At 42.4% G+C, this 18,521-nt stretch overlaps 1 protein-coding gene across 1 annotated transcript in view; it reads right to left on the bottom strand.

Moving 5' to 3' along the window:
• The window catches only part of LOC139747941 (uncharacterized), a 70,623-nt gene that overhangs the window by 27,596 nt on the left and 24,506 nt on the right, over nucleotides 1-18,521 (bottom strand). The window contains exons 2-5 of the mRNA XM_071660433.1: nucleotides 5,429-5,600; nucleotides 4,826-4,998; nucleotides 3,812-4,006; nucleotides 2,465-2,589 (exon numbers count right to left, since the gene is read on the bottom strand). Of these exons, the coding sequence (XP_071516534.1) occupies nucleotides 2,465-2,589; nucleotides 3,812-4,006; nucleotides 4,826-4,998; nucleotides 5,429-5,600 (665 nt within the window). The remainder of the gene's footprint in view (nucleotides 1-2,464; nucleotides 2,590-3,811; nucleotides 4,007-4,825; nucleotides 4,999-5,428; nucleotides 5,601-18,521) is intronic.

Here is an 18,521-nt window from a genome sequence, read left to right as displayed (position 1 = left end):
CATTTTCCAAACAGGTGATGACATCGCTGAGACGCAACGAGTATGTAGATTAAAAAAGGAATAATCATCCTTCATACCAGAGATGATATTAAGGTCAATGAAACACAGAGTAAGTGGGTCATGTAAGGTTAGCACCAAGCATGGGTGATGACCTAGCCTGACCCTGTGCTGAGTACTAGGTCTCTGTACCCATGTGTGTGTCGACATATGACCCAGATCACCTTAGGCTCCGTTGCTATCAGGTCAATACGGAATATCATGAAATTCTTAGACTCACAGGATTAAAGTGAGAAGCTTCTGTATCAGTTTCAGTTGAGAAATTATTTACATGACAAAAAAAAGACGCCATTAGAAAGTTAACGAAGCCAACTAAATCATTCTGCGGATCACGAAGAGTTGGGAAAGAAGAAATAGTAATTCTAGAGGAGCATGGATATGGTCATGTGGGGAAAAATAACACCAAAGATTTAGACAATGTCTCTTGAGAGAGTAAAACGTCCGTAATTAATCATATACATGATTATAAATGAGCATTTAAAACATCTTTTACTTTTGATCATTACGTGACGTGAACTTGACATCTTGTGTCTTTAAAAGACTCGTCCGGGAGCTTGTTGTAGGCGGATCAAGAGGGATGATAGGTCCTGTTTTAGCCAATCACATGACCGCTTGTATCACTGGTGGGTGGAGCTTGGCAGCCCCAGCTACCCAATGGGCAGAGGTAATTCAATTTTCGCTCTCTGTTGGAGAGATGAACCACGACAACAGATTTTTTTTTTTTTTAAAGCAGCGAGATAGCAAACATATTCCATCATCAAGTGACAATGGCGACATCTATTTTTACCCATTTCTGCACTTTTTCTTACACATCTCTTTACCTCTACCCAGTGGTTATATAAAACACGTATCTCCTGCGTGTCGTAGAAGGCGACTGGAAACCTTGTCATCCTATATCTATGCTTCCCTAAAAGGGAGAAGCCGCGTGTGGATTGTTTCTTGAAGGCTCAGTCGTCTCCTTCTCATCCCACCTCACTAAGGACAGGATAAGACGAATAGGAAAAAAGTAATACATCTACTGGTATGATGTATGCCTTAGAAATGGTTCTAATGGTACAGATGTTTTCATAATTTTGAGTCATACGACAGAGATTATTCAGTTCCTGAGTCAAGTACAGCTAAGCCCTAGCCAGACACCGATCAGCCAGCCAACCCCTCCTACAGCCTCTCCACACACGAACAAACTCTCCCTGACTCACTACCACAGAAATCTACCTTCTTTCCCCTCACCACAACGCCGGGCTAGAGTGAATCAGAACAGAGGAGGGGGGGAAAAGGGGGTCGAAAATAGCCCCTGAGTGTTGGTTCTTGCAGGCAGCCCACACAGCATCACGGTCGGGGACCTGATGTGGAACCTATGTGTGAGCTTAGCCTCTCAACGCTGACTCCTCTGACTTAGATTCGAATCTGATGATATAGACACTTTGAGAATTCTAAGCATCACTTGCTCTTAACTCTATAGTTCTTCATTTGCAATTGCATATATATATGGCATATAGCATTCACTGATGTATTCGTTGTTATTCATAACTCTTCACGAGTTATGAAAGAGGATGCGAAAGGAGCGTGAACGCATTCAGGGGAAGAACACAGGAAACACTTTTTCGAGTAAATAGCTGTGAGCAGGACCGTGGAGGGAACATATGCCATTGTTCACCACAGTATGGTTCTCAAGGAGACCATGTATCAGGTAGCGAAATTCCTTTGAGAACGAGTCGAAGATCGTCCTTGTGGGGTGAAAGGAAAGAGGACGGGTTAGCATACTCTTCCCATAATGGGTCTGTGATGAAGAAGACATTGGCTGTTTGTTCCTCGGGTGGCAGATAGTGCTGCTCCCACCTCCCTGCACAGGGACGAGCTAGATGGGGAAACAAGGGTAAGACAGAGAGAAATAGACACACGGAACGGAGCAAGACGGAAAAATGGAGAGAATGGCCATGAATTGCTGATAGAGAGACAGTGAAATATATTGCATTCTCCTATGTGAATGGTTGACGTAGTAGATATATGTGAGAAGTCGTGAAGACATAAATCTACAAACAGAAGGGTATACACGTGGAATAAGAATTGCTTTAAGGCATCCGATCCTCCAAGTGGAGCTTGATAACACCTAACAGATATACAAGCAGGAATTAAAGGCACACCATCATACACAGGACAAACCTACATCAGTGATCCATACATCCATATCTCACATATACATACTCATACTTATACATATAAATTACAAATCAAACGTCTGTACTTGCGCATTAGCACCTACAGACATACATCCAAACATTCATGCACCCACGAAATTCATTCATCTGTACACAAACACACACACACACACACACACACACACACACACACACACACACACACACACACACACACACATCCAGACCATAACAGAGTTGGTACTTACGGCACATCGGAAACGTGGTTGAGGAGGGTCAGTGGTGTCCCCGGATAGTGCCATCGGGTCATGAAGTGCCAGGTATCTCTGGCCCTCAATACCTTCCCAGTCACCCAGGCATTCGTACGTTTTAGCTGCCGGAATATAACTGCGAGTTAGCTGGAGCTTATGAAGGAATGATTAGCTGAAGGAGGTATGTTAACTGGCAGTGGGAACCCTAGTTAGCCAGTCGCTTAGCTGAAGCTGGGGAGAAAAAAAGGTTTGGCTACGTTAGCTTTTCAGAATCATTACGATGGATCCGTGGTCAAACGGCGTCACACGGCCGTTACGTATGGTTACCAGAACCGTCACACACGGACGCCCCTCAGCACTCTACCGTCACTCATCGCAGTCAAGACCAGCACATAGCATCAGGGCCGTCACAGAGAGCCCCAATGCCGTAGAAAGACGTCACATTATCATCATTCACCACGTTCAAAGCTGTTCACATAGCGTCACAGCACGTCACATCATACGTTCTGTCGTCATGGTCGTCACGCAACGTATCCCTGCCGAAATGCACAGTCAGGAAAGTCGACAAAAGCGTCACACAACCGTCACTTTATCCCACCATTATCACTCACCGTCACACTCCCAACATACCACGTCACCCAACCACCCAACAGTCACTTTACTGTCGCCTAACAGTCACCTGATAGTCCATTAACAGACACCCAACAACGTACTGACGCACTCATAACAGTTTGTATATATTCGGACAGTCACCTAAGAAAAAATTGATGTTCACCTAAGAGTCACTTTACAGTTACCTTACAACGATCTGACAGTCATCTAACTGTTAACTGTCACCTAACTGCAGGGTACTCAGATAATCATCTACCAAACAAAAAGACAATTCCCTCATCAAATGACTTGATGCAACCTGTACCACCAGGCACCCGAGGCCACGCTCTCTCTACACTTAAAGTAGATGTAAGTGTATCTTGAAGTATAAGTGCATGTTTCCAAATAAATGTATGAGCAAGTGCACGTTAGACTTCATGATTGTTGATATAAACGCAAATGTAACTGTGAAAGGTTAGGATTTCGAAGCTGAGTTATCAACTTTTGCATGCATGTGTCAGACCCTTATATGATTTACAGCAGCCGGTTTTATAAACATGTTTCACACGAACGTAGATCATAGATCTAAAATATGTATTCAACCTTTGATTACCTTCATCATGTTGAAACATGTACTGTTTTATAAATGCAACTACGTCAACAATGAGAGTATTAAAGCTCACACTTAGAGAATTGTATGATCAATCTTCCTAGTGTTCAACGTAATACAAATAGTCGCTTCTCAACACTTACAGAAATCGCTAAATTTGCATCTGTGGAAGTTCATGGTGAAGGCGTTGCCTGAGGGGCAGTTGGCGAGGGTCGAAGAGGGTTCTGGGCACTCAGTGGCACTCTCCCTTCCGTCGTCAATATTGTAGGTGAGGTGGAACCTTCCGTCCAGTGGACAGTAGACGGGCTCCAAAGGCTGGCCTTCGATCGTTGCTGTCTCTGTAGGGAAGAAGAAGAGGAGGGATGGTCGTCGTGTTTAGTAGAGACAGGCAAACTCTTGGCAGAAAGAGATGATCATATGTAGGAAAGGGAGTAGTGAGACTGTTAGTTTGTGGTGGAAGACAAGGGTGCTAGCTGGCGTTCCTGGGAGAGGGGAGATGAGGGTAAAGTAAGGGATGATTATATTGAGCCAGAATTTCTTTAGGGAACAATAAAGAAAATGACTTTGAAAAAACGACTTCAGGGATACAGTAACAAGTTTTTTCTAAGCAAGAAACAGCAACACATCCAACGTTCAATTGGACCTGAGATGATAATTAGATATCAAGGTTAATGACGTAGAAATATGTGATTGGGAAACTGAAGTCTATCAATAAGATAGTGTTTCTTTACACATGACATTGTATTCATATCACAGCTAATAACAAGTGAAGAAAGACAGTTAGCTCATATAAGTTAGTTGGATAGTATAGGCAAAGATTATCATTAAGATTGGCGGTAATTAGTTCAGTTTATTATATAAATCCATCATAGCTGATGCTGTAATATCCCTTTTTTTCTTACGTCATCGTTCAGATGATAAAAGACTATCCTAGAAAAACTATTCAGTTAACATTCCTTCACATCCGCTGTGAACTTAATCACCACAGCGACGTATGACCTGAAGGTCACAATGTCATTTATGGTATGTCGATGACTCACTATATAGATGACTCACTGTATAACGTGACTCACTGTATAGATGACTCACTGTATAACCTACCTCACTGTATGGCCCAATTCACTGTATAGTCTGACTCACTAGACAGCCTTACTTACTGTATAGCATGATCTGCGTCTCCCTGTTGTGTTCTTTCTCGGGGGTTGGGCAGGTCTGCAAGGCGGCCTCCTCGTTCGTGTAACACTTGCGCAGGCTCTCGTGATGCACCTCCAGGATATGTCGCGAACGGAACTGCAGGTGGAAGCAGCGAACGCAGTCTGTGCCCCCCGTTCTGAGGAGAGAGAGAGAGGGACAGGTATGGATCAAAATCAGGAGCTGTTGGTCATAAGTAGATCTACAAGACCTAAGTAATACGTTGAAGTTAAGAAAGATAATGTTAGCTCACTCGAAATATTACAGAATAAAGGAATTTTACTGTTCAGCATCAACATGTAATAGAAGTACTTCTATACACAGGAAAAAGGTCTGAAGACCTTTATACATATATATATATATATATATATATATATATATATATATATATATATATATATATATATATATATATATATATCAGTCTGTGAAACTCTCAAGTTTACGACTGTTTTGTTGACGAGACTTTGAAATGACCCACTTACAGAGGAGCCTCTAAGACGTCCCTCTCCTGTAGGAGCCTTTGAGACGACTGCCTCGTAGACCAGTCTTCTCACCGAGGTACTTACGTGTCGTAGAGGATGACCTTGTTGCCCAGGCGCCTGTGGCAGTTACCCCAGATGGGGATGGAGTCGGCCTCGATGACCACCTCCAAGTAGTGTATGTCTCGGCTGCCGCTGGTGATACTCTGGGTGGCGTATACTCCTTGATACTCCAGGCTGAAGTAACACACGCACCAAGCTGCAGGGAGGAGGAGGAGGAGGAGTTAGTGCCTATGTGCTAAAGGAAGAGAGAGAAAAAAAACCTATCTCTAACGGAGATGAGACAGTAAGAGTTAAAAGATAAGGGAAAGTAAATACCACGATCGAAAGAATATACCTGATGTGCGATTGATTAGAATATATATAGTGAAATCATAGAACACACACACACACACACACACACACACACACACACACACACACACCCACCCATCCACACACACACACACACACACACACACACACACACACACACACACACACACACACACACTAATGACGTGCAGCCGTTGACGACCCAGGACGCAGCGCATGAAACTCCATTGTGCATTACTGTAACCCCCACCCCGCCACACAATGTACGATAGGAACTACTTTATCAAATATTACTCCGCCTTACGAAAGCCAAATTGCGCCGCGTGAGAACCGGGGCCTGAGAGAGTGGACACCAAGTAACGGATGACTCCGCCAAATAACATATATAGAAAGAGATTGGAAACTGTGTCTTGTGCTAGACAGGAGCTGTGTAACGGTCAGGTTGTCGTACCACCGCCAGGAGACACGGGCGAAGAAAAAAAAAAAGAAAAGAAGTCACTTGGTGACCATAATTTGAAGTGTGAGTTTGTCAGACCGTAGAGAGAGAGAGAGAGAGAGAGAGAGAGAGAGAGAGAGAGAGAGAGAGAGAGAGAGAGAGAGAGAGAGAGAGGCGGGGGATTTACCAGAAAAATAAAAGGTGCAGATTCCTTCATACCTATGCTGACAATATAAACAAAATCATCATGATCCATAGTGAACACAACCAGCAACCGATGTAACTGGAGAGCAAACACAACCAGCACCTGGTGTAAGTGGCGCAGCGTTGCACAGCGAACACAGTTCAACAATTAAAATTCCAGATTGACTTTGTTTTGTGGGAAGATTCGTTTTTGTAGTCTTAGGTTGTCTGAGTGGTTTCCTAGAATAAGGGACACGGGCTCTGAGATGCCATATTAAGAAGAGGGAGAGTAGACTTTGTTACAGCCGTTCTTAGAGGTTATATCAGCGTGGGAGAGCTTCCAGAGGTTTAAGACTTTTTAGCCCAGTGTGTCATGCTATGAAGAAAGGAAGCGTGAAGACAAATGGACGTTAATTTTTGTGTAGTCTTTTACCTGCTGAGGAAAATGGCTCTAAGATGGTTGATACAAAGATGAGAAAGTAATTACCTTTATAATCCTTCACTCTAAAAATGTATTGTAGTAGATATGCCCCGTTGTATACCATCGATACTTAAAACGAATCTCAGAGATGATTTGGGAGCCCTGAACACAAGCTGTTGGAGGCGGAGGTTCTCTAGACGCCAGTCTGCTTCCCATTCTTAGTCGAGGCAGAGGCAGAAAATTTCCTTTTGATTCTCCTGCGGCAAATTAGGGTTGTGACCAGGATGACTGATTGTGGCCATGACTGTGAATGTGGGTGTGGCTGACTGGTTGTAACCATGGCCGTTGCTGTGACTGGCACCGTAGCTGTTACTGACTGTATTTGCGACTGAAGATGGGACCAAATATGTACTTGTTTCATACACATACACATAGACACACACTAGAACATGTTCAAGAGATGGGGTCCAGCGTGCGTAAGACTCCTTCTCTGTACAGTACAAATGGGTACAGTACAAATGGGTAACTATAAATAGGTAATTACACGAAGGTAAATAAGACTTGGGATATGGTCCCTCAAGTGTAGAACTCTTTCCCCGTACTACACAAATATATATAAACACAGGGAGGTAAACAGCCAAATACATAACAAACACACACACACACACACACACACACACACACACACACACACACACACACACACACACACATAACCTCCTACTCGTAAACACACAGATACTTCATGTAAGCTGGACGAACATCTACAAGAAGAAGACCAGCTTATGGGTTTACAGTGTCATGTGTTGTGCGTACGGACCGGTTGTGGATCCTGTTGGGAGGGGAAGGAAGGGGAGGAGGGGAGACGACGAGGAGAGGGGAGACAGGGCAGGGAAATGGAGGGGAGGTGAAGGAAGGGACCATAATCCTTCACTATTCCCCATTTCATACATGACCCTTGATAACATGTAACTCACACGACTCGTTCTTCGTAATTCTATATTTCCTGCGGTGAGCGCTACGTTCTAGCCCTGCCTTTTGACAAAGAGTTCGTCTTAGGCGCTCGTAAGTGCCTCTGTTCTACAGAAGACACATCATATATATATATATATATATATATAAATATATATATATATATATATATATATATATATATATATATATATATATATATATATATATATATATATATATATATATATATATATATAGTTATGGTATTCATTAGAAATCTAGTGTCTCACTGTACAGTGTGAAACTTTTCACTTTTCACATACCTTCACAACGTTAGTGAAAATGCCCCACCAACTGTGCTCCCTCCTTGATACACCCAGGTGCGTTATTCAACACTGAAAAAAGCTTTCAAAGATCTACACAAAAATCACTAATCCCCTTTAGGGTCACTTCGTAGCTTCAATATCTTTTTTCCACGAAGGTGTTATATTTCACTTCGAAGTGAATTTGTCTCTTCTCCTGCTCCAGCTGTTGATATACACTAGGTTATCTGAAGTTGTATGTCCTCTTATCTCATTCTGAGTATCACTTATTCCTCATGCCTAATGAGTGGTAGCAAAGAGTAATCTCTGATTTAGCGTCAGCGTTTTCTAAAAATATATCCAGTTTATATACCTTGGTTTGGTTTATATAGCGTTTACGTCGACAGAGAATCAGTTTTAAGAAGGTAGCTTGTCGTCAAGGTTGCTTCTTTTTATTCTTACATACTTCTTCCGCCCTTGGCTACAAATTTCAACATCATTTACCGCTTCATATTTCTTGCTAATTATCGCAATTTCATTAACAGTCTCAGGAAGTAATCTTCCCTGTCAGCCGTTTAATTATTTCTCCATAATTTGTTGCAGTTACATTAAGTTGCGTAATTACTTAAGTAGTCATTTTTTTGTAAGTGATATTTGAGAGTCTACAATATGTTAATTGGTTTAAAATTGAAGTGGATTTCTTTCTACGATATGTGGGTAAAGTGTAAGTACGTACGTATGTGGTAAAGTGGAGTTGATGTGAGTCATCAGCATGACGTATCTAAATTTTTCTCTGTATCTTGTGCACCAGCACTCCTCTCTCTCTCTCTCTCTCTCTCTCTCTCTCTCTCTCTCTCTCTCTCTCTCTCTCTCTCTCTCTCTCTCTCTCTCTCTCTCTCTCACTTCTCCACACAGAACCACATTGCGCTTCCCTCCCTCCCCGCCCCAATGACAACTCCCCTGTCCCAACCACTCCCCTCGTACTCCTCCTCTCCCCCTCCCCACACCCCACAAACTCCCGTGCCATCATTTCCAATCTACTAAATTTGCCGGAATGTTCGTGGGAACGTAAGAAGCGGAGAGGTACTGCGGCCCTTGGCCTGGGTCGCTGCGACAGGCACTTCCGCGTCCAGCCCCATGTACAGGACGTTCCATGCTACTCCCACAGGAAGCTCCTGGTTCTCTACCATCCATGATTATAGCATGAGGATATAGGCAGAGCTGGAAGAGTAGGAAAGAAGAGCAACACGAGGACGGGGAGAGAAATAGAGAAGGAGAGAAGGGCGCAGGAGAGACAAAAGGGAAATGGCGAAATGAAAAGAAAAGGAAAAGGGAAGTGTGTGTTTAGGAATGAAATTGGGAAAGCAGAGGAATGAGCAATTGTTCAAGATAGTGAAATGAGATAAGGAAAAGGAGAGTGGCTGCGAATGTACACGTAAACCGACCTAATCTACATATACACACACTAAAGGTACATCACATGCTACCACAGATGGATTATCACTGTCATGATTGGCTGCCATCCAAGATAACTTTAGCTATACCAAAATACAGTATGAGGAGCCACAGGATACAGCTATCTACAAATGGACTAACCAAGGTGTTATTTCAGCATGACAAAACTAGAATAAGAAAATTCAAGGAGTAAACACATCACGAAAGCATGATTCTGAAAAAAAGGTAAACGAATTAGGTTTAGGAAATATATCGTAGGTAATTCTATGATCCAAAATCAATTAGATGATGAAAAGAATTGAAGACTAGAACAACAAACACAAGGTTACTGCATACCAACTGGGTTAGAAGTCAGGCTGAAGCCCCTCAATGGGGAGCAGATGACATAGCGGTACCAGACAACCACAAACTACAGAAACAGTGCAGTTCTCGTGCGGTAACGTGTGATGGACAACGGTTCAGCCAGCCAGCCATAGAAGGTACACATGGCGCTATACTATTAATACTACAGTATCCAGAACATTCCGGTCAAATTATCGAAATTAAACGTTATTTAGAAATACCATTTTTGTGGTTTTGTTCACACGTGCGTGTTGACGACGTGTTCGAATCGCTATGCATGTTAATGATTTAGTATTCACATGTGTCAAACAAAAAACAAGTCCCAGGAAGAGTTGAAAGACTATAGCAAAACAGCACAGAGCTGAGTAGACTGACATAGTAGTAATGGAAGAGAAACATTTCATAATACTTGCTATATATATGTGTGTGTGTGTGTGAGAGAGAGAGAGAGAGAGAGAGAGAGAGAGAGAGAGAGAGAGAGAGAGAGAGAGAGAGAGAGAGAGAGAGAGAGAGAGAGAGAGCCACAGTCCCCTCCTTGCTCCTTCACCCCATCACATGGCCACAAAACAATTCGAATGTAGTGTCGTGTTTGCCCGCCAGGTGGTAGATGGCGGCGGCCGTCTAATCAAAACGTAAACGAGCTTCTGCTGACTGCAAGAAGTACAGAGGAAAAAATAAATGTTCCAGCAAATTACACGTAAGAATGGTGCGGTAACGTCCAGGGCAACGAACTTAATAAAGAAACCAGCTCGTGGAAACAGGAATTTACTATACAGTGTGTGGATAGCATTCACCTTTGATGAAGTTTATATTACATAAAATTATCCTGGTTTTGCGAAAACAGGATAAAGATAATTTCAACATAGCTATCATATAATCTAACTGGTTTGTGATGACCAAAATGATATTCATTCCCCTTAGATATCCTTATGATAATTAACAGTCTCAGATATTAAACTAGCTACTAACCTATATTCTCTAAATATAGCAAATATTATATAGATAACTATATATAATGTGTAAAACAAGATTTATGAAAAGTGTAAGGCGAAGACTTCAACGCTTCCATTCCTATACAAAATAGAGCATGGAGATTTCAACGTCTATTAGATAGTAATCCAAATATTGAAACAATTAAAAATTTTCATATGACTATCTTTTTCCTATGGCAACGTCTGGTCTAAAAGAAAGGTGTAGACTCCCGATATGAAAAAGAAAAATGAAAAATCTGCATTGGGATCTCAATGACTATGACTAAGATTATATTTATTCATCTTGTATAGCTATATGATAATTACTAATGTTTGAGATACTATACCACTTACTATCCCATATATTATAGATACAGCAAATACTAAATAGATTATCATCTATGACATATAAAACAAGATTTATGGAAAATGTAAGGCAGAGACTTCAACGCTCTTATCCCTATACACAATATAACATGGAGATTTCAACACTTAACAGATAGTAATCCAAAACAATTTTATGGCGTACACGTCATTATGTTTGTTATGCTGTAAATAGTGGCTAATGTTAAAATGAGATGCTTTAGCACATACAGTCATCTGTAAAATGATATTTCCATATTCCCAATTAAATCTTCTCAAGAGAATAATGATATTGTGAACTTTGACGCTAGAATGTGCGTGATACTAGTGTTAATGGCATATATATCTATCTATTTATCTCTCTATCTATCTATCTATCTATGTATCCATCTATCTATCCATCTGTTAAGTAAAATAATGCTGCCCTAACTCCCCTTCACCCTTTTCTTAACTTTCTCTAAATCATAGTAATTCATCTTTCATCATCATTGCATATATATACCCCCTCCAATTCTCCCCTCTTATAATTCCGGCACGCTTCTCCCCAGTTTCACTCGCTCTCTGTCGTCACTCCCCTCTTCGTTTACCGGCCAACTTGCCTCCTCACTCCCCTCGTCTCCCCCATTTCCTAAAAGGCTTCATTTGGACACGTGGGACATCCGGGAGATGCGAATCCGCCTCACTACCCGCCACCGACACCACCTGCCCACTCCAACGCATCTGTTACACGCTTCCTAAGACCACTTAAGGTGGGGGGAGAGAGAGAGAGAGAGAGAGAGAGAGAGAGAGAGAGAGAGAGAGAGAGAGAGAGAGAGAGAGAGAGAGAGAGAGAGAGAGAGCTGTGATTATCATCATGGTTACAATGATAATGATCTTGTATCATCATTATCCCAAAGGCCATGTAAGTAAATACAAATAAAAACAAACAGTATCAAAGACTTTTCAACAGATTTTTTAAATATCTTTTTAAACCTACAGAACACTCGACCATGGCCCACATACTCTTCCCTTGCTCACAGTCCCCGTCTCAGGACATTAACGGAACACACAAGTGACCGGGACAACATCAACGGAGCAGCCAGCCCAGAGGGGCAGGGACTGGATCCAGATGGATAGCCTTACCAACGCACATACTGCGAATCCTCCAGCTGCCGAGCGAGGCGACCTCCAGAGTGTAAATGTCTTATGTCTTTCCCTCCTTGCTTTGCTTTTTTACGTCCAGTGGTGATATTATTTGAGCAATATCAGGCTCGGGAGCAATTAGCTTCAGGTCTATCAAATATATGATTATTTTGGAGGAGTTTAACAAAACTTCTAACTAAAAGAAAAAAAAACGCAGGCTTCTATATGATAAGAAAAAATTATTATATTAACGATGTTTACAAAACACCAAATAGCTATGGCTTTCCTACGAATTTAAAGCCGTAAATACCGTAATAAGTATTCTCCTGTGAAAATCATCTTTCAGATATTTTAGTAGACTTTCGAAGAGCCTTGCTGTGAATTCTGACCTCCGAATAGGGCAGAGGTGAGGTTGAGAAATGGCGGGCATTATTGGTGTGCGCGCGTACGCTGTTATAATTAGTAACAATCGTTGGTTGCCACTATACTCTCCCTCTGACTCCCGTCATTATGGCCGCTCGTATAAACACTACAGCCACATAGCTAAGTTCGGACTACTAAAAATTCTCACATGACTTTTTTTTTCCTATGGTAATGTCTGGTCTAAACGAAAGGTGTAAATTCATGGAACGAAAATGAGACATGAAAAATCTACATTGGTATCTCTTCCTTGCGAGCGAGGCGCGCGACGCTTCTCATCTGTCTCTCCCCTCCAACCTCTATAACTCAAACTCTCTAGCAATACTAGGGCTTTATTCGTCCATCTTCTCAAACTATATCAACCAGTCTGAGCTCCCCAGGACCTGAAAAGCTAAATAAATTACTAAACTACTTAATGAGAGGCTTGGCTTCGGTTGTACAGTTTATCTCTTGATGTGGAGACGTCACCACTTCCTTGCAGACCAGGTGCTGGTTCCGTGCATGTCATTTCACTCTCACTGCTCACAGGCCATGCCCAGCGGAGCCTTGGCTCTGTCCACCGTCACATGACAGAATACACCAACACTGAGGAACCATCTTTATTTAACTGGTCTCTATCTACAGTGGTGGGTGGGGAGAAGCCTTATGCTTTACTATTCTATCTCTATCTGCAGTGATGTGTGTCACTATCTATAGTATTGGGTGGGTGGGAAGGAGCCTTCTGCTTTACTTTCCTGTTTTCATCTAAATAGAATAATATCGTATTATGTTACAACTGTCCTCCTGGATATAAACTCTTCATAAACCATCAGGCCTTCTATTTCCTCTGGAAACTACGCCGCAGAAGATGTCACTGACATATTGAAGGTTGAATATATGTCATGGGGAACTGGCCAGGGTTTAGAGCAACATCGAAGAAACAAATAAAAGAAAGAAATTCGAGACTCTAGAAGCAAACACACAGACCTCAGAACAAAAGGAAGGTTGTCAGTGAGACAAATTAAGATCAGACGAGCCATATAGATGGGTATCCCTACGTCCCTACCTCTCGCTTCCACTCGATACCCCGTTCCCTTCATGATCCCAGCCCCTCCCAACTCGGGATTCAGCCCTATCCCACCCTCCTCCTGCCCCGGACAAGGATAGTACGGCTTCGCTGGCCGTCTGCTGCCTTACTCCGTTTCCAGTAGTTCCTACCAGCTGCACACACACACACACACACACACACACACACACACACACACACACACACACACACACACACACTAGAAAAAGCACAAACGGAAATACGTTATATGTTACCTTCCAGCACCCAGATGACCCTCTGAGAGATGGGGAACCCACGTTGCCAACGAGACGGTCACAACGAAGACTACCACTTTGTCGTCAAATGGTGGCAGCAGTACGGTGGCCAAGGGCGAAGGAGGAGAGTCGAGAAGGGAGGAGGGTTCTATAATCTAAAGGTGCGTGTGACACATAAATGTGGACTTGGCCAGCTTCCTGGGCGCTGCGGAGCTTCATAAGCACAGAAGGGGCTCCTGAGGCAGAAAGTAAACAGAGAGAGAGAGAGAGAGAGAGAGAGAGAGAGAGAGAGAGAGAGAGAGAGAGAGAGAGAGAGAGAGAGAGAGAGATGAATAGATAGATGAATATAAACACATAGTAAGGTTATGTCAGCAATACGCATTGCTACGTGGATAGATGTTCCTCCACTGTTTAACATGATCTATAGAGCTGACCAATGCTAATATTTGATTGTTTGCTTCCGTGCTTCTCGTGGCAGATAAAAACCAACGTCCACAGTTAACACCAGAAATGCATGACGTAGTGAACGCACGACGTAGTGAACTAGTCTTGTTTGCTCTTTAGCTGTATCTTATCTGTTATGCATTATCAAAATCGCATACATAACTATGAAATCAATTATTTTTTGCACATAACTGCATATACAACCTTAAAACAATCACAGCATCAAACGTAACAACTGCTACACCTAGAATCATAACTACAGTTGATTCACAACTAAAAAGATTCACAACTACACTCACAAATGCTTTTACCTCAGCAATTCGAGAGTTCAAGCTGCACATACGATTCAATCACAACCTCCCTTACATGCCCCTAAGACCACAGCCCCATCCACAGCCTGGTGGCAGTCCACTGGGCAGCTCACTGAGGACTGCGAGTCAACAAGGAGACCAGTATTATTGACCGAGAGACCTGTGGCGGAGGACATAACAGTATAGCCACGCGCCCCATGCGACTTCCTACCCTCCCAACGCACAGTTTGTTCAGGTGGGAGAGCGAGAGAGAGAGAGAGAGAGAGAGAGGGGGCGGCGAGAGGGGCGTCTGAACAACAGACATGGATGGGGGGTGAGAGGAGAGGCGGTGGGGATGTGGGAGAGGAGGCTCTAAGATCAGTGGGGAGGGTTGAGGGACCCTGGGAGGACGAAAGTCACAGTGGTGAAGAAAGAACAGTGTAGACGTGTTTGGGGAGGAATGAACGAATTTCATGAGGAGGAATGTGAGGATGGTCGGTGATATGGGAAAGATGTGGGAAAAAAAAAACCAGATCAGCTAAACTATTGAAACGTGTGGAATAGAATGATAACGATTTCTAGTTGAAAAAGAAATGGAAAAAATGTTCCCACAATCGTGAATCACTAACAATTACCATCATACTTCATTGCCTTCATTTTTTGTTCAGTTTCTACATCTGGTGTGATCTCTGACCCTCAGTCGTTTTCTTGCTTACCAGTAAAGGGGCTTAGAGAATATTCAGTCTTCATTTCAGCTTCTCAAAGAACAAATTACCTCTTTGACCTACCTAACTGACGAAAAAAATCTAAACATATGACCATTAGATAAAACAGACATAAAGAGACAAATAAGAGAGAGAGAGAGAGAGAGAGAGAGAGAGAGAGAGAGAGAGAGAGAGAGAGAGAGATAGAGAGATAGAGAGAGAGAGAGAGAGAGAGAGAGAGAGAGAGAGAGAGAGAGAGAGAGAGAGAGAGCGTTTGATTTTAAAGAAAAAAGATCAAACTTCATAATACGAGTTCCAGCAGTAGCAGGAATTAGCTTGAGGCAACTTGTAAACACTATGAAAGGTACGAAAAGAAACCTCAGATTCAACGGTTCGTCAACAGTAGTGACAGCAACAGAAACAACAGCAGTAGTGCTTCAAATTGTAACAGGAACAGCAGCAACGGTGTGCAGCAGCAACGGTGTGCATCAGTGATTCTAACTGTGGCAGAAACAGAAGCAGAGGCACCAAGTGAACCAGTACCACATCCACTACCACCAGATCCATTCCACCTCGTCCACGTCTACTTCAGGCAGTTCCTCCAGCCGTGCGGGCCAGAGGTGGTGCTCCCATCCGGGTTTCTTCCCACCCTCGACCGCCAATGGGCAGTTTCCCAGCTAATGTACAACAGACAATGGTACAGACCTCCACAACAGACGGAGACTCAATCATTTGGTGGTTTTCTTAAGTATACTTTCCCCAAAAGGTAATCCGGAAGTAGGTTATCTTGGCATTGTTTCGTGTGTGTGTGTGTGTGTGTGTGTGTGTGTGTTGGTACCAACCAATTCAATTACTGACATCCATTACGACATATGCAGTAAACACATATACACACATGTGGTGACCTAGAACACACATATAGTGAACTGATACACACATATAGTGCTCTGGCACCAGGAAAGCAAATATACTGAATCAAAGGGTAATCGTAGCATAGTGTGTCCATCAACGTACATCTCCCTGCACATGTATGTTCGAGTATGTTCGAAACATGAATGGAAAACAGAACAAAAATGACTCATAGTGCTCAAGAACTGACTCGTCAGTGTACCCCAGTTTCTCACATCCTTAAATTTCTTATTTACTCTCTCTTCTTTTCATTCTTTCCCCTTTTATAACTAACTCTTTCTCATCTGTTATTTCTCACTCCTCTATCCCCATCTTCTGTCCAGTACACTGTGACCCACCGGAGGGATTTTTCCCATCCATACTTACTTTGACTTCCAAGTTCTCCTTCCCTAACCTTACTAGAGATCAGTTTGCCGACTCATATTTTCTTATCTACCTCATCCTATCCTTCCGTGTCATCCTACTCTACCACCCATTCCCGCTCTCGAGGCACCTGAGTGACGTCATGCTGGGATTAGTGGTGACAGCTGGGATTCAGGAATTTCTCTTGGGATTAATGGTAGAGAATTCTTCTGGAGATTTGTTTTATTACGTCTTCGTGGTTTGGCCCCCATTGCTGAGTTAACGGAACCTCTCATTGTGGCGCCATCAGTTGATGTTTTAATTTTCTAACTTATTTCGGTGAAGTCTTAATGTTTTTGAGAATGACTGTCATGTTACCACAATGTTTTGGCATTAGGTCTCCCGTTACACATCATGAGTCTGTGATATCCATGACCCCCTATCTTCAAATATCGTCATCATTAACACTAAAGGTTTGTCCACTAAATATCGTAATCATGCACAGTTGTCTAGTGAACATCTTCATCAATCGAGATTCGCTAACAACAATTGGTTGTAGCTGATACTGTGGACTACAAAGGTACGTATTAGTGGCCATGAATAATGCTTTCGTGAACTGGGTTCTGGGAGTCATTTCTGTCTCCCTTCATATTCAGACGAAATATCCCTTATTTCTGGCCAGACGGAACCTTCTTCCACAGCTATGTTCTATGTTCTCAAATCATTATTGCCAGTCCCCTGCAATATGGATGGACTGTGACATCAATTAACCTTCGGTATTTAACGATTTCTGATAACAGAAACAGTACCATCAATGTTTGCCATTATCTCTATTACATTTTTTTTCAAGAATAGCAGTGTTATTGAAAACCAAAACACCATTGTTTGATTTTCTTCGAACCCATAGATCCAACACATCCCTCGGCTTAGAGTTCAAAGTAAAATGTTCCGCGAAAATCAGTGAGTAATAAGGAATATGACCAGCAAACAAAGTCGTATCGAGAACAATAACTGGATCCCTCTCAGCTAACTGAACCCTCCGTCACAGGGGTACCCGACTCCCCACAGCGACCACCAAAGAGGTGTGGATCGTTTTTCCGAACCCCCCGCCTAGCACTGTTATCCCTTTGTAAACAAATCACTCGGACTGGTAGGACAAATATGGGAGCCTTCCACTTTGTTTTCGTTCGATTTCAAAGTTATCCTAAAGGATCGGAATTATGAAATTCATATTTTCGTTTTTAACGGATACAAAAGCATTTAGTGATACGTATACCACTCTTCTGAAGACACTTTCCTTCTCATACTATACGTGATTACATATATATATATATATATATATATATATATATATATATATATATATATATATATATATATATATATATATATATATATATCGGTGGTGACGGTTCCGGAGAAACAGCCTGCGTTGGATCTTCACAATAAGTCACTTAAACAATAGATCTCGATCCTTCCCGCCTCGCGGGACAGCTGCAGGATTGGAATCCTTTCTTTCAAAAATGCCACCAGCCAACCCCACCTCAACCAGCTGCCCAGCTATGATGCCAACTACCTGGACTACGTTTACAGAAATAGATATAAAAATGTACATTTGTCGTAGACACTTAGAACAATCAGCTCGAATATAAGCTTCCAGAAGTACTGAAATTCTGTACGTATAAGTTTTCTTGATTCTGGTGGTGTTCCACAGATGTGGTCACACTGACTTAACCCACTTGATATCCCTTGATACCCGTGAAATGGCAACACTCTCTGACCCGAGAGCTTGTGTGTGAGGTCAAACACCAGCACGTGACCCCTAACTGCCCAGTTAAGAGGCTC

The sequence above is a fragment of the Panulirus ornatus genome, chromosome 71, assembly GCF_036320965.1.
Source record: "Panulirus ornatus isolate Po-2019 chromosome 71, ASM3632096v1, whole genome shotgun sequence".
Taxonomy (NCBI): domain Eukaryota; kingdom Metazoa; phylum Arthropoda; class Malacostraca; order Decapoda; family Palinuridae; genus Panulirus; species Panulirus ornatus.
This window is presented reverse-complemented; position numbering and strand designations above follow the sequence as displayed.